Raw genomic sequence first — 21,280 nt, 5'->3', positions numbered from 1 at the left:
AATCATGGATGAACCAATCACCAATACAATTTAGACAGAGAGCACTTGCACTTTAGCACTGGTCTGCAGTGGTAAAGTGCCCATAGTCCTAAAGTCAACAAAACAAGTCAGAAAAAAGGAGGAAGAAGGCAAAAAGTTTGGGTATAACTCTGCGAAAAGGGCCCTTTTCAACAGAAGTCACACCTCAATAGTATCACAGAAGGTCTTGCACAGTCCTCCTGGCACAAGTGTCTCTTGCGAGGGGTAATGGAGTCACTGGGAATACGAGGATGTGAACCTGGCAAGTGGCTGCACAGACACGGGTTTTGCTGTCACAATCTAGCTTCAGACACTGATTAGGATTTAGTGCGATGAGGACCTCCAGGACTTCGGAGGATGTTATACGGACTCAGCCCCCAACTGTGCTCGAACAAGAAGCGTCCCTGAGAGAGACCGTGAGACCAAGGAAACTTCAGAAAGCCGGATTCTGAAAATCTCTGACAAGGAACTGCAAAACTGCAGTGCTTCACCTGTGGTAGAAGTTTCTGTTTCACTAGTTAGAAATATTTTCTGACTTGAGACTGGCGGTCCCCAGGACACCGGAGACATCACTAAGGGCGTCCGTCCATGCACCGAAGTGCAGGCACTCAACAGAAACAGCTTGAATATACTTATGCAGATCTGAATTACGGCCAGTGGAGCGGAGGTACTTTCATTCACTGAGGCAATGATAAGTCACACCTCAGCACACTGTACAGGGTATGATGGACTGGGGGTGACGTGACTCGAGGAAAGACACACCGGTCAAGGATGGGCGACAACCTTCAGTCTTCATGATGAGGAAAGACTCCTAACCTCTGAAGAAATCCTTCTTCTATTGGGCCTATTTCAAGGGGCCTTTCACACAAATTAATTTACTCTGTGGATTGGATAATGCCCACAACTCAACAATCTGGAGCTGACAATGTAAACGCTGCCACCCCGACAGACCGGGAAGGCGGGAGCAGGTTCCAGGAGCCGTGCTGTGCAGCTCTCTGCGTTGGGTCCTGGGATCAGAGTAAAGCTTGGCAGGTATGATGATTGCCTCAAACCCGATTTCATGGGTAGTGAAGCACCTGAGAGGATGATTATAATTCATATATTAACTCTGAAAGGAGTACCCTTGGTACATCTGTAGTGGGACCAGGGATTGTGCAAAATGCAGTGTTTGCTGAAAAGCACAAAGCCATCGTACAACACATCAGCAATCTAAACGATGGACTCTGAGCTGGGAAGGTGTGTTCCTGAACCTTCAGTGATGAGGGATGACAGCCTCTGAAAGCTACATGGTACCAGGCCCACTGGGCTTCCCTTATTGTCTGTGTGACTTCTGTTTTGTGTTGATCTGGTTTTTAGGTCCATAAGAGGTGTAATGTTTTGGCACGATTGGCAATCCCTGCGACCCAACAGATGTAGAGTTTGTGAAGCTTTAAATGTGGGAGGGGCCTAAGAACTGCAATTTGCAGCAGATGGAGTCTTCGGATCAAAGACATGAGACGTGGGATCCTTCTTTTAGCACCCCTTGGAAATAAGCAGTGGAGGAGCGTCACCCTCCCGCCAGCAGCTGCAAAACCTTTACAAGGAAACGATCATAAACTGCGTGTATTTTTGTTTTCTTATAAAGGGGCGGTGCCACAGGGGTGATGAGCAGTGAGGGAGAGTGCACAGCACACTCCCTCAGAGCGCCTGTGTGTTTGGCCGGCCGTCTCGGGCCAGCCAAACACACATGCGCAGTGGGCTCTCTGCTGCCCGGCACTGTGTTGAGCTCCCACCCAATCCTGACACTGCTCTGAGCAGCGTCAGGATTGGCCGCAGGGTAGGAGCAGCACGTGACGTTCAGGTAAGTGTTAAAAAAAAAAAAAATGTATATTATATATATATATATATACATACATATATGTTTATTCCGGCCCCTTCCGCGCCCCTTGAGCCACGGGCCTCAATGACCTTGTTTAGTTAACAAAGAACTTGTGTATTTCAAGAGGCTTCAGAGCACAAGGCACAAGCAACGGAACACATTCTTGTCAGCAGTAGGAAAGCAGTCGCTAATACCACTCATCCATCACGTACAAGTTCTTTCACTAAGGCTTCAGTGAAAATATGGAAACCTAAAAGGATTTTCAGCAAAATACTTATGTAAGGAACTCCTTAAAGATTTCTCCCCATGAAAATGGTTCATGTGCCCTTCCCCGTGGGAAGCAGAGGGAGACACAGGGCTGGAAGTGAGAGGGCGGCCCTGGGCAGAGGGGGAGTTTGTGAGAGGAACATCCATCTGGGCTTTTCCTTCTTGAAGATCTAGGCTTCAGCTCTGGTCCAGTCACAGCGGACGTCTCATACACAGGACTGAGGAGGCAAGTGCAGCATGCAACATTACTCTTACACACCCTGTTACTGCACAAACCACAGACCTTTCATTACAATAATCCAGGACAAATACATAATTCCTGTGAATGGGACGACTAAAGTAAAGCATACAAAAATAAGCACCCTTGGGGGGTAAGAAAGACAGGAAAATACAAAGAGGTGGATTTCAAGAGAAGAGATGGACGATACAAGAAGACAGAAAACAGAAGAAAGGTGAATAGAGGAGAAGAGGGAAGAGAGGAGCTAAAGATAACAGGGGAAAGCAGAAGAGAGGAGCTAGAAGATAACAGAGGAAAGGAGAAGAGAGGAGAAGGAGGAAGAGAGGAGCTAAAGATAACAGAGGAAAGGAGAAGAGAGGAGAAGGGGGGAGAGAGGAGCTAAAGATAACAGAGTAAAGGAGAAGAGAGGAGCTAGAAGATAACAGAGGAAATGAGAAAAGAGGAGCTAAAGATAACAGAGGAAAGAAGAGAGGATCCAGAAGATAACAGTCGAAGGGAGAAGAGAAGAGCTACAAGAGAACAGAGGAAAGGAGAAGAGAGGAGCTAGAAGAGAACAGAAAAAAGGAGAAGAGAGGAGAAGGAGGAAGAGAGCAGCTAGACGCTAACAGAGGAAAGGAGAAGAGAAGAGCTAGAAGATAACAAAGAAAGGAGAAGAGAGGAGAAGGAGGAAGAGAGGTGTTAAAGGTAACAGAGGAAAGGTGAATGAAGGAGAATAGAGGAGAACGGGGGAAGAGAGGCGCTAAAGATAACAGAGTAAAGGAGAAGAGAGTGGCTAAAAGATAACAGAGGAAAGGAGAAGAGAGGAGCTAGAAGATAACAGAGGAAAGGAGAATAGAGAAGCTAGAAGATAACAAAGGAAAGAAGAAGAGTGGAGAAGGAGGAAGAGAGCAGCTAGACGCTAACAGAGGAAAGGAGAAGAGAAGAGCTAGAAGATAATAGAGGAAAGGAGAAGAGAGGAGCTAGAAGATAAAGGAAAGGAGAAGAGAGGAGAAGGAGGAAGAGAGGAGTTAAAGGTAACAGAGGAAAGGTGAATGAAGGAGAATAGAGGAGAACGGGGGGAAGAGAGGCGCTAAAGATAACAGAGTAAAGGAGAAGAGTGGAGAAGGAGGAAGAGAGCAGCTAGACGCTATTGAGGAAAGGAGAAGAGAAGAGCTAGAAGATAACAGAGGAAAGGAGAAGAGAGGAGCTAGAAGATAAAGGAAAGGAGAAGGAGGAAGAGAGGAGTTAAAGGTAACAGAGGAAAGGTGAATGAAGGAGAATAGAGGAGAACGGGGGAAGAGAGGCGCTAAAGATAACAGAGTAAAGGAGAAGAGAGTGGCTAGAAGATAACAGAGGGAAGGAGAAGAGAGTGGCTAGAAGAAAACAGGATAACAGAGAAAATGAGAAGAGAAGAGAGGAACTAGAAGATAACAGAGGAAAGGAGAAGAGAGGAGCTAGAAGATAAAGGAAAGGAGAAGAGTGGAGAAGGAGGAAGAGAGGAGCTAAAGATAACAGAGGAAAGGTGAATGAAGGAGAGGAGAGCGGGGAAGAGAGGTGCTAAAGATAACAGAGTAAAGGAGAAGAGAAGAGCCAGAAGATAACAGAGGAGGAGAGAAGAGCAAGAAAATAACAGAGGAAAGGAGAAGAGAGGCGCTAGAAGATAACATAGGAAAGAAGAAGAGACGAGCCAGAAAATAACAGATGAAAGGAGAAGAGAGGAGCTAGAAGATAACAGAGGAAAGGAGAAGAGAGGATCTAGAAGATAACAAAGGAAAGAGGAAGAGTGGAGAAAGAGGAAGAGAGGAGCTATAGATAACAAAGGAAAGGTGAATAAAGGAGAAGAGAGGAGAACAGGGAAGAAAGGTGCTAAAGATAAGAGAGTAAAGGAGAAGAGAAGAGCCAGAAGATAACAGCAGAGGGGAGAAGAGAAGAGCCAGAAAATAAGAGAGGAAAGGAGAAGAGAGGAGCTAGAAGATAACAGAGGAAAGGAGAAGAGAGGAGCTAGGAGATAACAAAGGAAAGGAGAAGCGACAAGCTAGAAGATAACAGAGGAAATGAGAAGAGAAGAGCTAAAGATAACAGAGGAAAGGAGAAGAGAGGAGCTAGAAGCCAACAGAAGAAAGGAGAAGAGAGGAGCTAGAAGATAAATGGAAGGAGAATTGACAAGCTAGAAGATAATAGAGGAGAGGAGAAGAGAGGAGCTAGAAGATAACAGAGGAGAAGAGAGGAGCTAGAAGATAGAGGAAATGAGAAGAGACAAGCTAGAAGATAACAGAAGAAAGGAGAAGAGAGGAGCTAGAAGATAATAGAGGAAATAAGAAGAGAGAAGCTAAAGATAACAGACGAAAGGAGAGAGAGGAGCTAGAAGATAATAGAGGAAATAAGAAGAGAGAAGCTAAAGATAACAGAAGAAAGGAGAAGAGAGGAGCTAGAAGATAACAGAGGAAAGGAGAATAGAGGAGCTAGAAAATAACAGGAAATAAGAAGAGGGAAGCTAAAGATAACAAAGGAAAGGAGAAGAGAGGAGCTAGAAGATAAAGGCAAGTAGAAGAGAAGCTAGAAGATAAAGGCAAGGAGAAGAGAAGCTAGAAGATAATAGAGGAGATGAGAAGAGAGGAGCTAGAAAATAGAAGAAAGAAGAGAGGAGCTAGAAGATAACAAAGGAAAGGAGAAGGGAGGAGCTAGAAGATAATAAAGGAAAGGAGAAGAGAGGAGATAGAAGATAACTGAGGAAAGGTAAAAGAAGGAAAAAAGAGCACAAAGAGGGGAAGAGTGGAGCTAGAGGATAACAGAGGAAAGGAGATGAGAGGAGCTTTAAGATAACAGAGGAAAGGTGAACGAAGAAGACAAGAGAACAGGGATGAGAGGTGCTAAAGATAACCTAAGATAGGAGCTAGAAGATAACAGAGGAATGGAGAAGGGAGGAGCTAGAGAATAACAGAGGAAAAGAGACGAGAGGAGAAGGAGGAAGAGAGGTGCTAAAGATAACAGAAGAAAGGAGAAGAGAGGAGCTAGAAGATAACAGAGGAAAGGAGAAGAGAGGAGCTAGAAGATAACAGAGGAAAGGTGAATGAAGGAGATGAGAGGAGAACAGTGGAAGAGGGGAGCTAAAGATAACAAAGAGGAGAAGAACATGAAAGTAAAGAGAGCACAAAGGGTCAGATGAGAACAGCTGGAAGCCAAAAAGGGAAGAAAAGACCTTGAATGGCAGATAATAGGTGGCAGATAATAGGCATTCATAAATAGAGATGTGTGGAGACAGCGACCCGAGGGAATCAGACTAGAGTAGTATAACATGTACAGAATTAGGACCAAACAACACTAGAAGGTGGCAGGAGAGTCCAGCCAAGAACTATGGATATAGGCCTTAACAGCTCTTTTGATGCTAATGCCAGACGCTTTAGAAAGTCAAAATGTGTCAGTGTGGCTCTGGACCTTACCGGCTTCTTGCCAACGATCATCCTCTCCACAGCCTGGACCTGCGAGACGTGGTCATCATTCGTTCGGAGCTCTCGGTTCTGGATCCGCTGGTAAATACCCACCAAGAGATCTCGGGGAATGTCCTCCCCATTGTCCACTCCTAGAGGGGGTAGAGGTGTGAAGATGTTACTGAAGGCACACTACTAGCCACGCAGGGTACCACCTAGTGCACCGGCTGAAAGCTACTACTGGCGCTACAGAAACGCAGGTATTCCTGAAGATAAAGGAGGAAGTATGTCTACCCTATTACACGCAAAGTGAGTTACTGACGGAACAAGGCATTAATGAATATAATGACTGTACGGTCATGGTATACTTCATGAGTGAGAGAAAGTGGTCTCTATATGTGCAGTGGGATGGAGTCAGAGCACAGTGTGTGCAGTGGATAGATACCCTCAGGGGTGACAAGCAGCGCTCTACAAATCCACCTCACATTACCTTGCATGGAGTTAGAGCACAGTATGAGCAGTACCTTGGAGTCAGAGCACAGTGTGTACAGTGCCTTGAAGTCAGAGCACAGTGTGTACAGTACCTTGGAGTCAGAGCACAGTATGAGCAGTGCCTTGGAGTTAGAGCACGGTATGAGCAGTGCCTTGGAGTCAGAGCACAGTATGAGCAGTGCCTTGGAGTCAGAGCACAGTATGAGCAGTACCTTGGAGTCAGAGCACAGTGTGTACAGTGCCTTGGAGTCAGAGCACAGTGTGTACAGTGCCTTGGAGTCAGAGCACAGTATGAGCAGTACCTTGGAGTCAGAGCACAGTGTGTGCAGTGGATAGATACCCTCAGGGGTGACAAGCAGCGCTCTACAAATCCACCTCACATTACCTTGCATGGAGTCAGAGCACAGTATGAGCAGTACCTTGGAGTCAGAGCACAGTGTGTACAGTGCCTTGGAGTCAGAGCACAGTGTGTACAGTACCTTGGAGTCAGAGCACAGTATGAGCAGTGCCTTGGAGTCAGAGCACAGTGTGTACAGTGCCTTGGAGTCAGAGCACAGTGTGTACAGTACCTTGGAGTCAGAGCACAGTATGAGCAGTGCCTTGGAGTTAGAGCACGGTATGAGCAGTGCCTTGGAGTCAGAGCACGGTATGAGCAGTGCCTTGGAGTCAGAGCACAGTATGAGCAGTACCTTGGAGTCAGAGCACAGTGTGTACAGTGCCTTGGAGTCAGAGCACAGTGTGTACAGTGCCTTGGAGTCAGAGCACAGTATGAGCAGTACCTTGGAGTCAGAGCACAGTGTGTGCAGTGGATAGATACCCTCAGGGGTGACAAGCAGCGCTCTACAAATCCACCTCACATTACCTTGCATGGAGTCAGAGCACAGTATGAGCAGTACCTTGGAGTCAGAGCACAGTGTGTACAGTGCCTTGAAGTCAGAGCACAGTGTGTACAGTACCTTGGAGTCAGAGCACAGTATGAGCAGTGCCTTGGAGTTAGAGCACGGTATGAGCAGTGCCTTGGAGTCAGAGCACAGTATGAGCAGTGCCTTGGAGTCAGAGCACAGTATGAGCAGTGCCTTGGAGTCAGAGCACAGTGTGTACAGTGCCTTGGAGTCAGAGCACAGTGTGTACAGTACCTTGGAGTCAGAGCACAGTGTGTACAGTACCTTGGAGTCAGAGCACAGTGTGTGCAGTGGATAGATACCCTCAGGGGTGACAAGCAGCGCTCTACAAATCCACCTCACATTACCTTGCATGGAGTCAGAGCACAGTATGAGCAGTGCCTTGGAGTCAGAGCACAGTGTGTACAGTGCCTTGGAGTCAGAGCACAGTGTGTACAGTGCCTTGGAGTCAGAGCACAGTGTGTACAGTACCTTGGAGTCAGAGCACAGTATGAGCAGTGCCTTGGAGTCAGAGCACAGTGTGTACAGTGCCTTGGAGTCAGAGCACAGTGTGTACAGTACCTTGGAGTCAGAGCACAGTATGAGCAGTGCCTTGGAGTTAGAGCACGGTATGAGCAGTGCCTTGGAGTCAGAGCACAGTGTGTACAGTACCTTGGAGTCAGAGCACAGTATGAGCAGTGCCTTGGAGTTAGAGCACGGTATGAGCAGTGCCTTGGAGTCAGAGCACAGTATGAGCAGTGCCTTGGAGTCAGAGCACAGTAGGAGCAGTACCTTGGAGTCAGAGCACAGTGTGTACAGTGCCTTGGAGTCAGAGCACAGTGTGTACAGTGCCTTGGAGTCAGAGCACAGTATGAGCAGTACCTTGGAGTCAGAGCACAGTGTGTGCAGTGGATAGATACCCTCAGGGGTGACAAGCAGCGCTCTACAAATCCACCTCACATTACCTTGCATGGAGTCAGAGCACAGTATGAGCAGTACCTTGGAGTCAGAGCACAGTGTGTACAGTGCCTTGGAGTCAGAGCACAGTGTGTACAGTACCTTGGAGTCAGAGCACAGTATGAGCAGTGCCTTGGAGTCAGAGCACAGTGTGTACAGTGCCTTGGAGTCAGAGCACAGTGTGTACAGTACCTTGGAGTCAGAGCACAGTGTGTACAGTACCTTGGAGTCAGAGCACAGTATGAGCAGTGCCTTGGAGTCAGAGCACAGTATGAGCAGTGCCTTGGAGTCAGAGCACAGTATGAGCAGTGTCTTGGAGTCAGAGCACAGTGTGTACAGTGCCTTGGAGTCAGAGCACAGTATGAGCAGTACCTTGGAGTCAGAGCACAGTGTGTACAGTACCTTGGAGTCAGAGCACAGTATGAGCAGTGCCTTGGAGTTAGAGCACGGTATGAGCAGTGCCTTGGAGTCAGAGCACAGTGTGTACAGTGCCTTGGAGTCAGAGCACAGTATGAGCAGTGTCTTGGAGTCAGAGCACAGTGTGTACAGTACCTTGGAGTCAGAGCACAGTGTGTACAGTACCTTGGAGTCAGAGCACAGTATGAGCAGTGCCTTGGAGTTAGAGCACAGTATGAGCAGTGCCTTGGAGTCAGAGCACAGTATGAGCAGTGCCTTGGAGTCAGAGCACAGTATGAGCAGTGCCTTGGAGTCAGAGCACAGTATGAGCAGTGTCTTGGAGTCAGAGCACAGTGTGTACAGTGCCTTGGAGTCAGAGCACAGTATGAGCAGTGCCTTGGAGTCAGAGCACAGTATGAGCAGGTTATGAGCAGTGGGACGGAGTCAAAGCTCAGAGTGTGCAGTGGGTCAAAGCCAAAGTGGTGCTGCATGAATGTGCTTTGAGGTCTTGGCGCTGCTCACTCTGTGCGTCGGGGTTGGGGCAGGATCCAGCATGGGGAGTGGTAGCGGAGGCAGTGATATCCATGTGTTTTGGGGACCACAGCCTGTCCTGTAAGTAGTGTTCAAGGCAGGGCTCAGTATGTGCAGGTATGTTTTTAGTGTGTGCTTTAGGATCCAGGTACTTTTCTGTATCTCAGGTTCGGGGCAGGGCTCAGTATGTGCATTGGTGTCAGAGAGCAGGATTTCTATGTGCTTTAAGGGTCCATGCCCTGTTCTGTGTGTCGGGTTTAGGCAGGGTTGAACATGTGCAGTGGTGCTTGAGGTGTGCCCTTTAGGGTCCAGGCCCTGTTCTGTGTGTCGGGTTTAGGCAGGGCTGAACATGTGCAGTGGTGCTTGAGGTGTGTGCTTTAGGGTCCAGGCCCTGTTCTGTGTCGGGTTTCGGCAGGGTCGAACAAGTGCAGTGGTGTTTGAGGCGTGTGCTTTAGGGACCAGGCCCTGTTCTGTGTGTCGGGTTTAGGTAGGGCTGAACATGTGCTGTGGTGCTTGAGGTATGTGCTTTAGGGTCCAGGCCCTGTTCTGTGTGTCGGGTTTCGGCAAGGTTGAACATGTGCAGTGGTGTTTGAGGAGTGCGCTTTAAGGTTCTGGCCCCATTCTGTGTCGGGTTTCGGCAGGGTTGAACATGTACAGTGGTGCTTGAGGTATGTGCTTTAGGGTCCAGGCCCTGTTCTGTGTGTCGGGTTTTGGCAGGGTTGAACATGTGCAGTGGTGCTTGAGGCGTGCACTTTAGGGTCCAGGCCCTGTTCTGTGTTTCGGCAGGGTTGAACATGTGCTGTGGTGCTTGAGGTATGTGCTTTAGGGTCCAGGCCCTGTTCTGTGTTTCGGCAGGGTTGAACATGTGCTATGGTGCTTGAGGTATGTGCTTTAGGGTCCAGGCCCTGTACTGTGTGTCTGGTTTCGGCAGGGTTGAACATGTGCAGTGGTGTTTGAGGCGTGCACTTTAGGGTCCAGGCCCTGTTCTGTGTGTCGGGTTTCGGCAGGGTTGAACATGTGTGGTGCTTGAGGTATGTGCTTTAGGGTCCAGGCCCTGTTCTGTGTGTCGGGTTTCGGCAGGGTTGAACATGTGCTATGGTGCTTGAGGCGTGTGCTTTAGGGTCCAGGCCCTGTTCTGTGTGTCGGGTTTAGGCAGGGTTGAACATGTGCAGTGGTGCTTGAGGTGTGCCCTTTAGGGTCCAGGCCCTGTTCTGTGTGTCGGGTTTAGGCAGGGCTGAACATGTGCAGTGGTGCTTGAGGTGTGTGCTTTAGGGTCCAGGCCCTGTTCTGTGTCGGGTTTCGGCAGGGTCGAACAAGTGCAGTGGTGTTTGAGGCGTGTGCTTTAGGGACCAGGCCCTGTTCTGTGTGTCGGGTTTAGGTAGGGCTGAACATGTGCTGTGGTGCTTGAGGTATGTGCTTTAGGGTCCAGGCCCTGTTCTGTGTGTCGGGTTTCGGCAAGGTTGAACATGTGAAGTGGTGTTTGAGGCGTGCGCTTTAAGGTTCTGGCCCCATTCTGTGTCGGGTTTCGGCAGGGTTGAACATGTACTGTGGTGCTTGAGGTATGTGCTTTAGGGTCCAGCGCTGTTCTGTGTGTCGGGTTTTGGCAGGGTTGAACATGTGCAGTGGTGCTTGAGGCGTGCACTTTAGGGTCCAGGCCCTGTTCTGTGTTTCGGCAGGGTTGAACATGTGCTGTGGTGCTTGAGGTATGTGCTTTAGGGTCCAGGCCCTGTTCTGTGTTTCGGCAGGGTTGAACATGTGCTATGGTGCTTGAGGTATGTGCTTTAGGGTCCAGGCCCTGTACTGTGTGTCTGGTTTCGGCAGGGTTGAACATGTGCAGTGGTGTTTGAGGCGTGCACTTTAGGGTCCAGGCCCTGTTCTGTGTGTCGGGTTTCGGCAGGGTTGAACATGTGTGGTGCTTGAGGTATGTGCTTTAGGGTCCAGGCCCTGTTCTGTGTGTCAGGTTTCGGCAGGGTTGAACATGTGCTATGGTGCTTGAGGCGTGTGCTTTAGGGTCCAGGCCCTGTTCTGTGTGTCGGGTTTCAGCAGGGTTGAACATGTGCTGTGGTGCTTGAGGTATGCGCTTTAGGGTTCGGACCCTGTTCTGTATGCATCAGGTTCCTTGGTCTCACCTCGCAGGTTCTTAATGAAGTCATCCAGTTTCATCTTGCGTTCCGCCTTCACGCTGGGGCTGTACATGTCTGTGTTCAGCAGGATGATGGCGAAGGCGAGGATGAAGATGGTGTCAGGATTGCGGAACTGCCGGACCAAGGCTGGGTTGCACACACAGTACCTCTGGCTGTAAGGAAGGAGAGGGGAGGCTGGGTGAGAAGGACGCGAGAGTTACCCAAATGCTGTTTGGCCCGTGGAGGAGTGAAGCCAAAATACAGCTGCCCTCCTAGTGGGGAATTCGAAGCCACTAGGGCGCTAGCCGCCCTAGAACCACCCCATATGCAGATGATAAGACAGCAATACGAGAGGGATTAGACTTGGCCCCTGGACCTCACCAGACTTTTTCATCAAGAAAACTGGTCACCAAGATAAAGTCGCAGTGTATTCTTCTTTCATGTTGGGGATCTAGGAAAGAAAACAGCTGCAGCCTGGATCTGCATCACTGACCAGAGTTATGGAACAGTTCCCTAAGCCCATAACCGCACAAAAGTGGATTCAACAGCACCACCCTTAAACGAAGCCCTCCAGCTATGTGAACAAGTTACTTACCGTCGGTAACACATTATCTGGTAGACAGGATCGAGCTGCAGATTCCTTACTTTAGAATCCTTGCCCTGGGCGCCGGACTGGATCTGGAGATGTTTTCCTCTGTGCAGCGGAAAAGATAGTCACGCAACTCAGTATCAACATCGTCCATTGGATGTGACGTTGAAGGAGTCATAACCCACTCGCCGAAACACTGATGTCACTTTCTTCCGTGTCTATTTTACGTGCCAAAAACATGGAGCCACATATAGAAACTGCCTACTGAAGTAGTGTGCCTGAACAAGAGACACCTTCGTGCAAAAAAATCATGAAATTCTCAATTCAGGATGTTAAGTTAAAAAATTGGATGTTTGAGACTAAAGAGAACTCAGTTCGCAGAACAGGGAGGTTGGGAGGGTCGTTAAGGAGTCTGCGGGTAGGTCCTGTCTCTATCAGATAGTGCGTTACTGAAGGTAAGTAACTTGTCCATCTGATAGCGACATCTAGCCACAGTCACACCATTCCCAGAGGTGGGTCTGCAAACGGATTCCAATAAAAGTGTATAACTAAACCAAAACCGGTCTAGAACAAGAGAAAAAGACTGGACGTTCATAAGAATTTAGGCAAGTAATAACATACTGAACACTAAAAGAACTGTGGAAAAGACCACAGTAAGAAAAGCCATGAAGATATTATAAAGCATGGGGATGACTTTACACTTGACATTAGGACTATTTTGTGTCAGAAGCCAGCCAACAGTGTAAATATGAAACTATTTGCTCTTATAGCAGAATCCAGACTCATGTGTGTTCGGTACTTGTGAAACCAAGATGCACAGGCTATACCACTGAGCAACACCTCTTTGCCAATGAAAATCTTATCCTATCCAGACCTGTTCTGTAAAAGAAAGAGAAAGGTCTCAGGTGGAGAAAGCAGAAAGGATGCTTCACTAAAAAAGAAGTAAAAGACCAGAATAGCAACTATTGGTATAGAACTGACCTTTTCCCTAAGAAAAGCAACTAGAGGTAACATGAATACCTCTAGCATATCCATCCCTTATATAATGCATATAGGAGTAAAGAAAAAAAAGCCTATGTAATAACAATAGAAAAATAAGCTGTATAAAAAACTAAAGCTGAGTAATTAGTCAGATAATCCTGACATAACGGAATAGGCATCATACAACTTAGGGAAGCAACAGCTATTCCAGCTGTCAGCATAATGCACTTTGTCTGAGTAGCCACCACCAGAGCAATGCTAGCATAATGTTGAATAAGACAGTAAATATGAAAAGAAACCTTGTTAGCATAGAGTGAACGAGGTTAGCACGGGGACCTACAATAATGAAAAGCGATCCACCTACAGAAGGCCCAGCGAAAGGTTTGCCGTACTTAGAAACTGCAAGATAAAGGATTCTATACCCAAGAGAATCCGACTGATTATTAGAAAAAAATTAAATTGTATATTCCGTCTAGGAACAAACACCCCACAAAGTGGGAACCAAAACTAGAAACAAGTAAAACAAGTTGAGTGATGGAAATAGTTGCCACCTAAAATAGAGCAACAATCATTGAATATGGTAGTTAAAGTCTCCTACAAAAATTAGGAGACGGTACAAAACCAGAAGTTATAAGACAAACACCTATTCCATCATGTACTAATGTATATGAACATCTCCCTAAAGAAGAAATGTACACCAATAGAGAGTAATTTCCTTCAGAAAAGAAGGAAATCTTAGAAATAGCATAGCACTCCGTAAAATAGAGTGAACGGGATCGGGTCAAGAGGTTATGTCCCAATGGAGACCTATGCTAGCATGGCAGAATCCCAAGAAATAGGAAACCAAAATGCTCAAAGAACATGCAGAAACCAACAAGTGTGCACACGAAGGTGTAGAATAGCCAAAAAAACTGAAATGGCTATATGACAGGCCGTAAGATAAAACACATAAATGTCTTAAGGTCCAGGAAGATAATAACGGTCTTGTCTACAACGGACCTAACTAGGAAATTTACAGAACCTCTGCCATCCACAATTAGTAATTCCATATCTCCCTCAAAAGTGAAGCAAGTACCAGAGACAGAAGTAGAAAACCATGTAGACCAGTGGTTCCCAACCTTTTGACTTCCGGGGACCCCCATTTTATCAATACTGGAGCCCGGGGACCCCCACTGAATCATTATTGGAACACGGGGACCCCCAAGGAATCATTACTGATAGCTGGGACCTAATATTATTAAATTTTTTAAGCAGCCGCGGACCCCCTGAGGAGGCTTTGCGGACCCCCAGGGGTCCCCGGCCCACAGGTTGGGAACCACTGATGTAGACTACTAATGTAGGCTACAAGCCACCGTTCTTGAGAATACAAGAAGAATTTTGAGATTTTGAGGCATACATCCTCTGTGATACACAATCCCTTCGATGGAATATCATGCTATTGAGGAACAACAACATTAGCTCAGAAATTAAGAACAAGGTTACACAAATACTATATATATATATATATATATATATATATATATATATATATATATATATATATAAAAACACTCCAAAATAAATTGTAAATAAACCCTCTTATAAATAGGTAATCATGTACAGAGACTCTCATAGAGTTGTAATGTCAAACGTTCCCTATAAGGGATACTAAATCTCATGTCTATGAAATCGCAAGTTAAAAGAATAACACTGTACAGAGACTGGAACTTGGTTCCCTTAAATGAGAGTCTAATACGTCACAAGCTGAGCAATCCTGGCTCAGTATATATATGGAAAATGTTACTTACCCAGTGTACATCTGTTCGTGGCATGTAGTGCTGCAGATTGTTGTCAAGACAACACATCCACACAGTAGTGTTTAGTAAATGTGTGCGGTGTGGACCATGTGGCTGCTTTGCATGTCTGCCATTGGTATATTCCCTATGAATGCCATTGGAGCCCCTTTCTTTCAGAGAAGTATGCTGTCTGTTTTGTAGGTAAGCAGGCATTGCTGTTAAATTAATTTTAATAGATGAATATGCAAGATTTGTGTTTTGTAAATGAAGTAAATAACAGACAATATCTTGTACTGATGCTTTAAGTGATTTAATGTTTTGGGATTGGCAGTACTATACAAAACGTTTCCATTTAGCCGCATAGCAGTGTCTGGTTGTAGGTTTACATGCTTGTTTTCGAATGTCCATACATTCTATTGGAAGCTGTAGATAGTCAACTTCTATGACCTCAGGAGCCAAATTGCCAGGTTGAGCAAACTGGGGTTGGGATGCCTGATCTGACCATTGTTTTGAGTCAGTAGGTCTGGTCTGTTTGGGAACTTGTAAAGTGGTACTACAGACAGATCCAGGAGTGTTGTGTACCAGTGTTGATGTGCACACGTGGGGGCTATGACTATAATAGTGAGGGAGGTTTGACGGATCTTGTTGACCAGAAATGTAATTAGTGGGAGAGGCGGAAAAGCATAAGCAAATATCCCTGACCAATTGATCCATAGAGCATTGCCCTTGGATCAAGGGTATGGGTACCTGGATGTAAAGTTTGGGCATTTTCCGTTTTCGCTTGTGGTGAAGAGGTCTATGCCTGGGGTTCCCCACATTTGGGGGAATTGTTGAATCACTTGTGGGTGAATTTCCCATGTGTGTACTTGTTGCTGCGTCCTGCTTCAGAGGTCTGCTAGTTGGTTGTGTATCCCTGGGATATACTATACTAGTAGTTGAATGTGATTGTGAATTGCCCATTTCCAAATTGTCTGTGCTACAAGGAACAATTGAGTGCCTCCCTCTCTGCTTTTGCAGATAATACATTGTGGTCATGTTGTCTGTCCTTATTAACACTGTCTTGTGTGTGATTTGTGTTTGAAATGCTTTGAGTGCTAGGAACACTGCTAGCAATTCCAGATGGTTCATGTGATAAGTTTGTTGAATTGAGTCCCATTCCATTCCATTCCATATGGAAAGACACGTATATGTTGCCTTCTGAGGTATGCTGCAACCACTGCGAGGCATTTGGTGAATACCCTTGGTGCTATTGTTACCCCAAGGGTAGTACTTTGAACTGGTAGTGCTTGCCCGCTATCACAAATCTTGCGATGTGCTGGATGCATGGGAATGTGGAAGTAAGCATCTTTTAGATCTAATGCTGTCATGTAATCTTGTTTCTGTAGCGGGGGAGTGATGTCTTGTAGAGTGACCATGTGGAAGTGCTCTGACGGGATGTACTGATTGAGGGGTCTGAGATCCAAGATTGGTCTGAGAGTACCGTCCTTCTTTGGTATGAGGAAGTATAGGGAATATACTCGTGAGCCTTGTTGGCATATAGGTACCATCTATATGGCACCTTTGAGTAGAAGTGATTGTACCTTCTTTTAATAAATTTAGATGTTCCAGAGTAAGTCTGTGCGAGCGAGGGGGAATGTTTGGTGGAGCAGAGATGAGTTCTAGGGAACAATCATGTTGGATAATTGACGGCCCCATTGATCTTTTGTAATGTTCTGCCATTGTTGGTAGACATTTCCCAGTCTTTCTCCCCCAGGAGTGGTATGTTGTGGGGGGATGTGCAAAAAGTCACTGCTTGGTTGAGATGGAGGAACCTCTTGGGGTGGTTGATTTACCTTTAACTCTAAAGTTATTTCCTCTGTAAGAGCCTTTGAAAGAACCTCTGTTGTAAAAATGTGGCCCTTGTTTCTGTTGGGATGTGGACGGCTCCGAGGTTTATGGTTTAAAGCCACCTCTAAGCTTTGGCCTACGAAAAGTTCCCCTAATAGAGGTAGTGTAAAGGGCACCCACAGCTTTAGCTGTATCAGAGTCTTTTTTATGTTTTTCTATGGTGGCATCTACCTCTGGGCCAAAAACGTGTTGCTTATCAAAGGGCATATTCAACACTACCTGTTGTATTTCTGTTTGAAGCTTGAAGTTCTTAACCATGAGTGCCTTCTAATAATCACACTGGTATTGAAACCCCTTGCGCCTGTGTTTGCTGCATCTATTGCAGATCTAATTTGATTATTAGAGATAGCCTGCCCCTCCCCGTTACTATCTGCTGTGCCCTTTTCTGGTGTTCTGATGGAAGGTACTGCAAGAACTCCTCCATTTCATCCCAGTGAGCTCTGTCATATCTTGCTAACAGTGACTGAGAATTCACAATCCTCCAGTGATTAGCAGCTTGATTTGCTACCCTTTTCCCAGCTGCGTCCAGTTTATGACTCGTTGTCTGGGGAGGAGCATCTCCTGTGCACTGGCTATTTGCCCTTTTCTATGCTGCACTGACGACTATAGAGTCAGGTGACAACTGAGCTCTACTAAAAACCAGATCAGAGGGCGCAGGTTTATACTTTTTTCCACCCTTGGTGTGATGATTCTAGACTTCACTGGCTCCTTGAAAATGTCCTGCATGTGTAAGCATGCCTGGAGCATAGGAAGACACTGAAACTCTTGAGTAGATGCTAATGTATTCAATAAAAAGTCATCCTTAGTGGGATCTGTATGCAACCGCACGTTGTGATAGACAGCTGCTCTAGCTACGACCTGATTGTAGGCCGTGGTGTCTTCAGGGGAGATGGCCTAGCTGGGTATAAATCAGGATCATTGGAAGGTATCGGATCTGAATCATATAAATTCCATGGATCTACATCGTAATGAGTATCACCTAATCATCCCCATGTGTAGAGATATGGGATTGTGGAGAAAATTGTGTAGGTGAAGGCGGTGACGTATACGGTGGTGGTGAAGCAGGAAGTAAAGGAGAATGTAGTGGTAAAGGCTGCTGTACTGCCTTTGGTTTCTCCTTTTGCTTAAATATTTTAGCAGATGAAGGCCCAGCTTCTGGAGTCTCTTGGAAAGTACATTTTCTCTTTGTTGTAGGAGGAGGAGACACAATAATTCTTCCTGTGTCCTTATGGCTATGGATTTGTGTTGCTTAGCGTCCATTACTTCCAGTATGGGAAACCGAATGTTTTAGTTGGGCCGAAAATGTCAGCTCTGAAATCAATAGCAGTTTTTTTGACTCCGAAAGTGGAAGTCTCTGATTTTCGGCTCAATGCTAAAACAGGTATGGCATGCTGTTTGGCCAGCGCCGAATGCACTTTGGTCTTCGGTTTCGGTGTCGAACCCGAGGGTTGGTCATCCAACTGTGTTTTTCAGGTCCGACCATGGCGGACAAGCAGTATTGGACCCAAGACCGGTGCTGAAGTCTTTTTGGTTGCTTTTTGTGGATAGGAAGGGGCTGATGTACTCATGTACTGTGCCGCTGGGATAGAATGACAGTCACCATCAGAATCTCGATCCAAATCGGAGTCTGAGATGGAAACTGCAGTCTGATGAGCCATCTCTTCTTGAGCGTGTTCTTCTCTAAAGATGTTGGGCGTTTGTTCTGACGACTTGGACGCCACCTCCAACTGACGTGATCTTCGATCTCTAAGAGTTTTCTTCAAACGGAAGGATTGACACGCTTCCCAGCTTTCTTCTCTGTGATCCAGAGAAAGACAGCCTTTGCACACCGAGTGCTGATCTGTGTATGGAAACTTGGCGTTACACCAAGAGCAAAAATGAAACAGAGTCCGTTCCATCAGCCTGACATCGTTCGACAACCACGAGTCGAAGTAGGCCCAAGAAGGGTCAGAAAAGGGCGCTTAATCGACCCCGACACTTACAAGCAGATCAAACCTAAGTTAGAAAAGCACGATCAAGAAATATACCAATGTTTTTATAGAAAAGAAGAAAGAATTTCGGATAGTACCAAACCAAGATCTACCGGAGCGAGAGGAAACACATCCAAACCCGATGGTGGAAAGAAAACAATCTAACAAAAGACTCGATGCCCATGCGACCTATCACTCGATCTCGTGACTCGAAAACCTTCTTCAAAGAAAAACAACTTGTAACGCTCTGAGCACAGCACTAGATGGCGGACTTATGCTAAGCATGTGTACCTGCAGCTACACATGCCATATATGTATATGTATATTTCCTATGTGTACAAAAGATAAGGTATATGTCACAATAGTAATCAATGACAGTAATCAAAATCAACTCTTGAGCACAAGCTCTTCTTCAGAGTAAAGAAAAACGGTATGACCTGTATATCAGGTCTCATCCCATTAAGGATCAAAAAAGAATACATGTATGAAAAGCGGTCATTGACAGACTTGAAATGGAAAGTCACCACTTTTGACCCAACTAGTAAATAGTAATAATTATCAATCTATCAATCAGAGAATTTGTAAAGCTCACTACTCACCCGTGAGGGTCTCAAGGCACTGGGGGGAGGGGGACTGCCACTGCTCGAACAGCCATGTCTTGAGATGTCTCATGAAGGTAAGTAGGTCCTTAGTCTGATGGAAGAGGGTGGTGGGAAGAGTGTTCCACGTCTTGGCGGCGAGGTGGGAGAACGATCTGCCACCGGTGGTTGTTCTGCAGATGCGTGGGACGGTGGCGAGGGCAAGGTCGGGTGTAGAAGAAGTGCCGTCTGTTGAGGTATTCTGGTCCACTGTTGTGCAGTGCCTTGTGAGCGTGGGTGGGGAGTTTGAACATGATTTGCTTGTTGACGGGGAGCCAGAGTAGGTATCTCAGGCGGGCTGTGATTTGGCAGTGGCGGGGGATGTCCAGGCTGAGGCGTGCGGAGGCGTTCTGGATGCATTGCAGTCTTTTCTGGAGTTTGGTTGTGGTTCCTGCGTAGAGGGCATTGCAGTAATCCAGCTTGCTGCTCACGAGGGCTTGGGTGACTGTTCTTCTGGTTTCCGTGGGGATCCATTTGTAGATCTTCCGAAGCATGCAGAGGGTGTTGAAGCAGGAGGAGGAGATGGCGTTGACTTGCTGGGTCATTGATAAAGAGTCCAGGATGAATCCCAGGTTGCGTGCGTGGTCGGTGGGTGTCGGTGCGGTTCCCAATGAGGCAGGCCACCAGGAGTCGTCCAATGCGGAGGGGGTGGAGCCGAAGATGAGGACCTCAGTCTTGTCAGAATTCAGTGTCAGGCAGCTGTTCTTCATCTATTCGGCGACGGCCTTCATTCCTTCCTTGAGGTTGGTCTTGGTGAGGGAGAGGATCAGCTGTGTGTCATCGGCTTATGAGATGATGTTGAGGTTATGAGATCAGACGATGTTAGCGAGCAGAGCCATGTAGATGTTAAAGAGGGTCGGGCTGAGGGATGAACCCTGGGGTACGCTGCAGATGATTTTGGTGGCTTCGGAGTGGAATGGAGGGAGGCGGACTCTGAGTTCTGCCGGTGAGGAGGGAGGTGATCCAGTCCATGGCTGTTGCGGATTCCTGCGTCACTGAGGCGTGTGCGTAGGATATGGTGGCAGACGGTGTTGAATGCAGCTGAGAGTTCCAGGAGGATGAGGGCCGTGGCTTCACCGTTGTCCAGTATGGTCCTGATATCGTTGGTGGCGGCGATGAGGGCGGTTTCGGGGCTGTGGTTGCTGCGGAATCCGGATTGGGGTGGGTCCAGAGTGTTGTTCTCCTTGAGGAAACAAATCAGTTGTTTGTTGACAATTTTCTCTATGACTTTTGCCAGGAAGGAGAGCAGGGAGATGGGCCGGAAGTTCTTGAGGTTCTTTGGGTCCGCCTTGGATTTCTTGAGGAGGGCATTGATCTTGGCATGTTTCCAGCTCTCCGGGAAGGTGGCGGTCTCAAAGGAACTACTGATGATCTTCAAGAGTTGGGGTGCGATTACAGAGCTTGCTTTGTTGAAGATGTGGTGAGGGCAGGGATCGGATGGTGAGCCGGAGTGGATGGTGTTCATGATTTCAATTGTGTCTTTGTCATTGAAGTGGGTCCAGGAGAGCAGGAGGCTGGTGGGTGATAAGTCGGTGGTTGACGGAGGCAGTCTGAGTACTGAAGCGGTCATGGATGTCTGCGATCTTGCGGTAGACGAAGGTGGCTAGGGAAGTGCAGAGGTCTTGTGATTGTGGGATGTCGTTGACGTTGGAGCCGGGGTTGGAGAGATTCTTCACGATGTTGAAGAGCTCCTTATGGCCGTGTGTGTTGTTGTCGATGCGTTCCTTGAAGGTGGTTTTCTTGGCTGTTCGGATGAGTTGGTGGTGTCTGTGGATGGCGTTCTTGAAGGCTGTGTGGTTGTCCAGTGTCTGATCTTGGCGCCACTTCTTTTCGAGTCTTCGGCATGATTGCTTCGATTCTTGGAGGTCGGCGGTGAACCAGAAGGCCTTTCTGCCGGTGCGTCTGTTCGAGGGATACTTGATCAGGGCAAGAGTGTTGGCACAGTCGTAAATCCATTGCCTGAGGTTGCGGGCTGCTGTGTCAGTGTTGGCAGTGTCGATAGGTGGGTTCCGTGAGAGGGTACTGATCAGTTGGTCTTCGGTAACCTTGTTCCATCTGTGGTGGGGATTCCATTGCAGGTGATGGTGTGTTGTGGGTTTCTCGAAGGAGAAGTGGATGCAGCGGTGGTCGGTCCAGTGTAGTTCGGTGGTGTGGCTGAAGGAGACTTGTTTGCTGACCGAGAAAATGGGGTCAAGCATGAGTCCTGCGGAGTGGGTGGGTGTTGTGACGAGCTGCTTGAGGCCGAGGTTGTCGAGCAGGGTGGTAGAGTTGT

At 47.2% G+C, this 21,280-nt stretch overlaps 1 protein-coding gene across 4 annotated transcripts in view; it reads right to left on the bottom strand.

Annotated features, from left to right (window-relative positions):
* IQSEC2 (IQ motif and Sec7 domain ArfGEF 2) overlaps window positions 1-21,280 on the bottom strand; it is a 269,869-nt gene that overhangs the window by 71,286 nt on the left and 177,303 nt on the right. For all 4 annotated transcript variants that reach the window (XM_069209291.1, XM_069209293.1, XM_069209295.1 and 1 more), the window contains exons 7-8: window positions 11,175-11,341; window positions 5,801-5,940 (exon numbers count right to left, since the gene is read on the bottom strand). In XM_069209291.1, coding sequence (XP_069065392.1) covers window positions 5,801-5,940; window positions 11,175-11,341 — 307 coding nt within the window. The remainder of the gene's footprint in view (window positions 1-5,800; window positions 5,941-11,174; window positions 11,342-21,280) is intronic.

Source organism: Pleurodeles waltl, chromosome 10, assembly GCF_031143425.1.
Source record: "Pleurodeles waltl isolate 20211129_DDA chromosome 10, aPleWal1.hap1.20221129, whole genome shotgun sequence".
Lineage (NCBI taxonomy): Eukaryota > Metazoa > Chordata > Amphibia > Caudata > Salamandridae > Pleurodeles > Pleurodeles waltl.
This window is presented reverse-complemented; position numbering and strand designations above follow the sequence as displayed.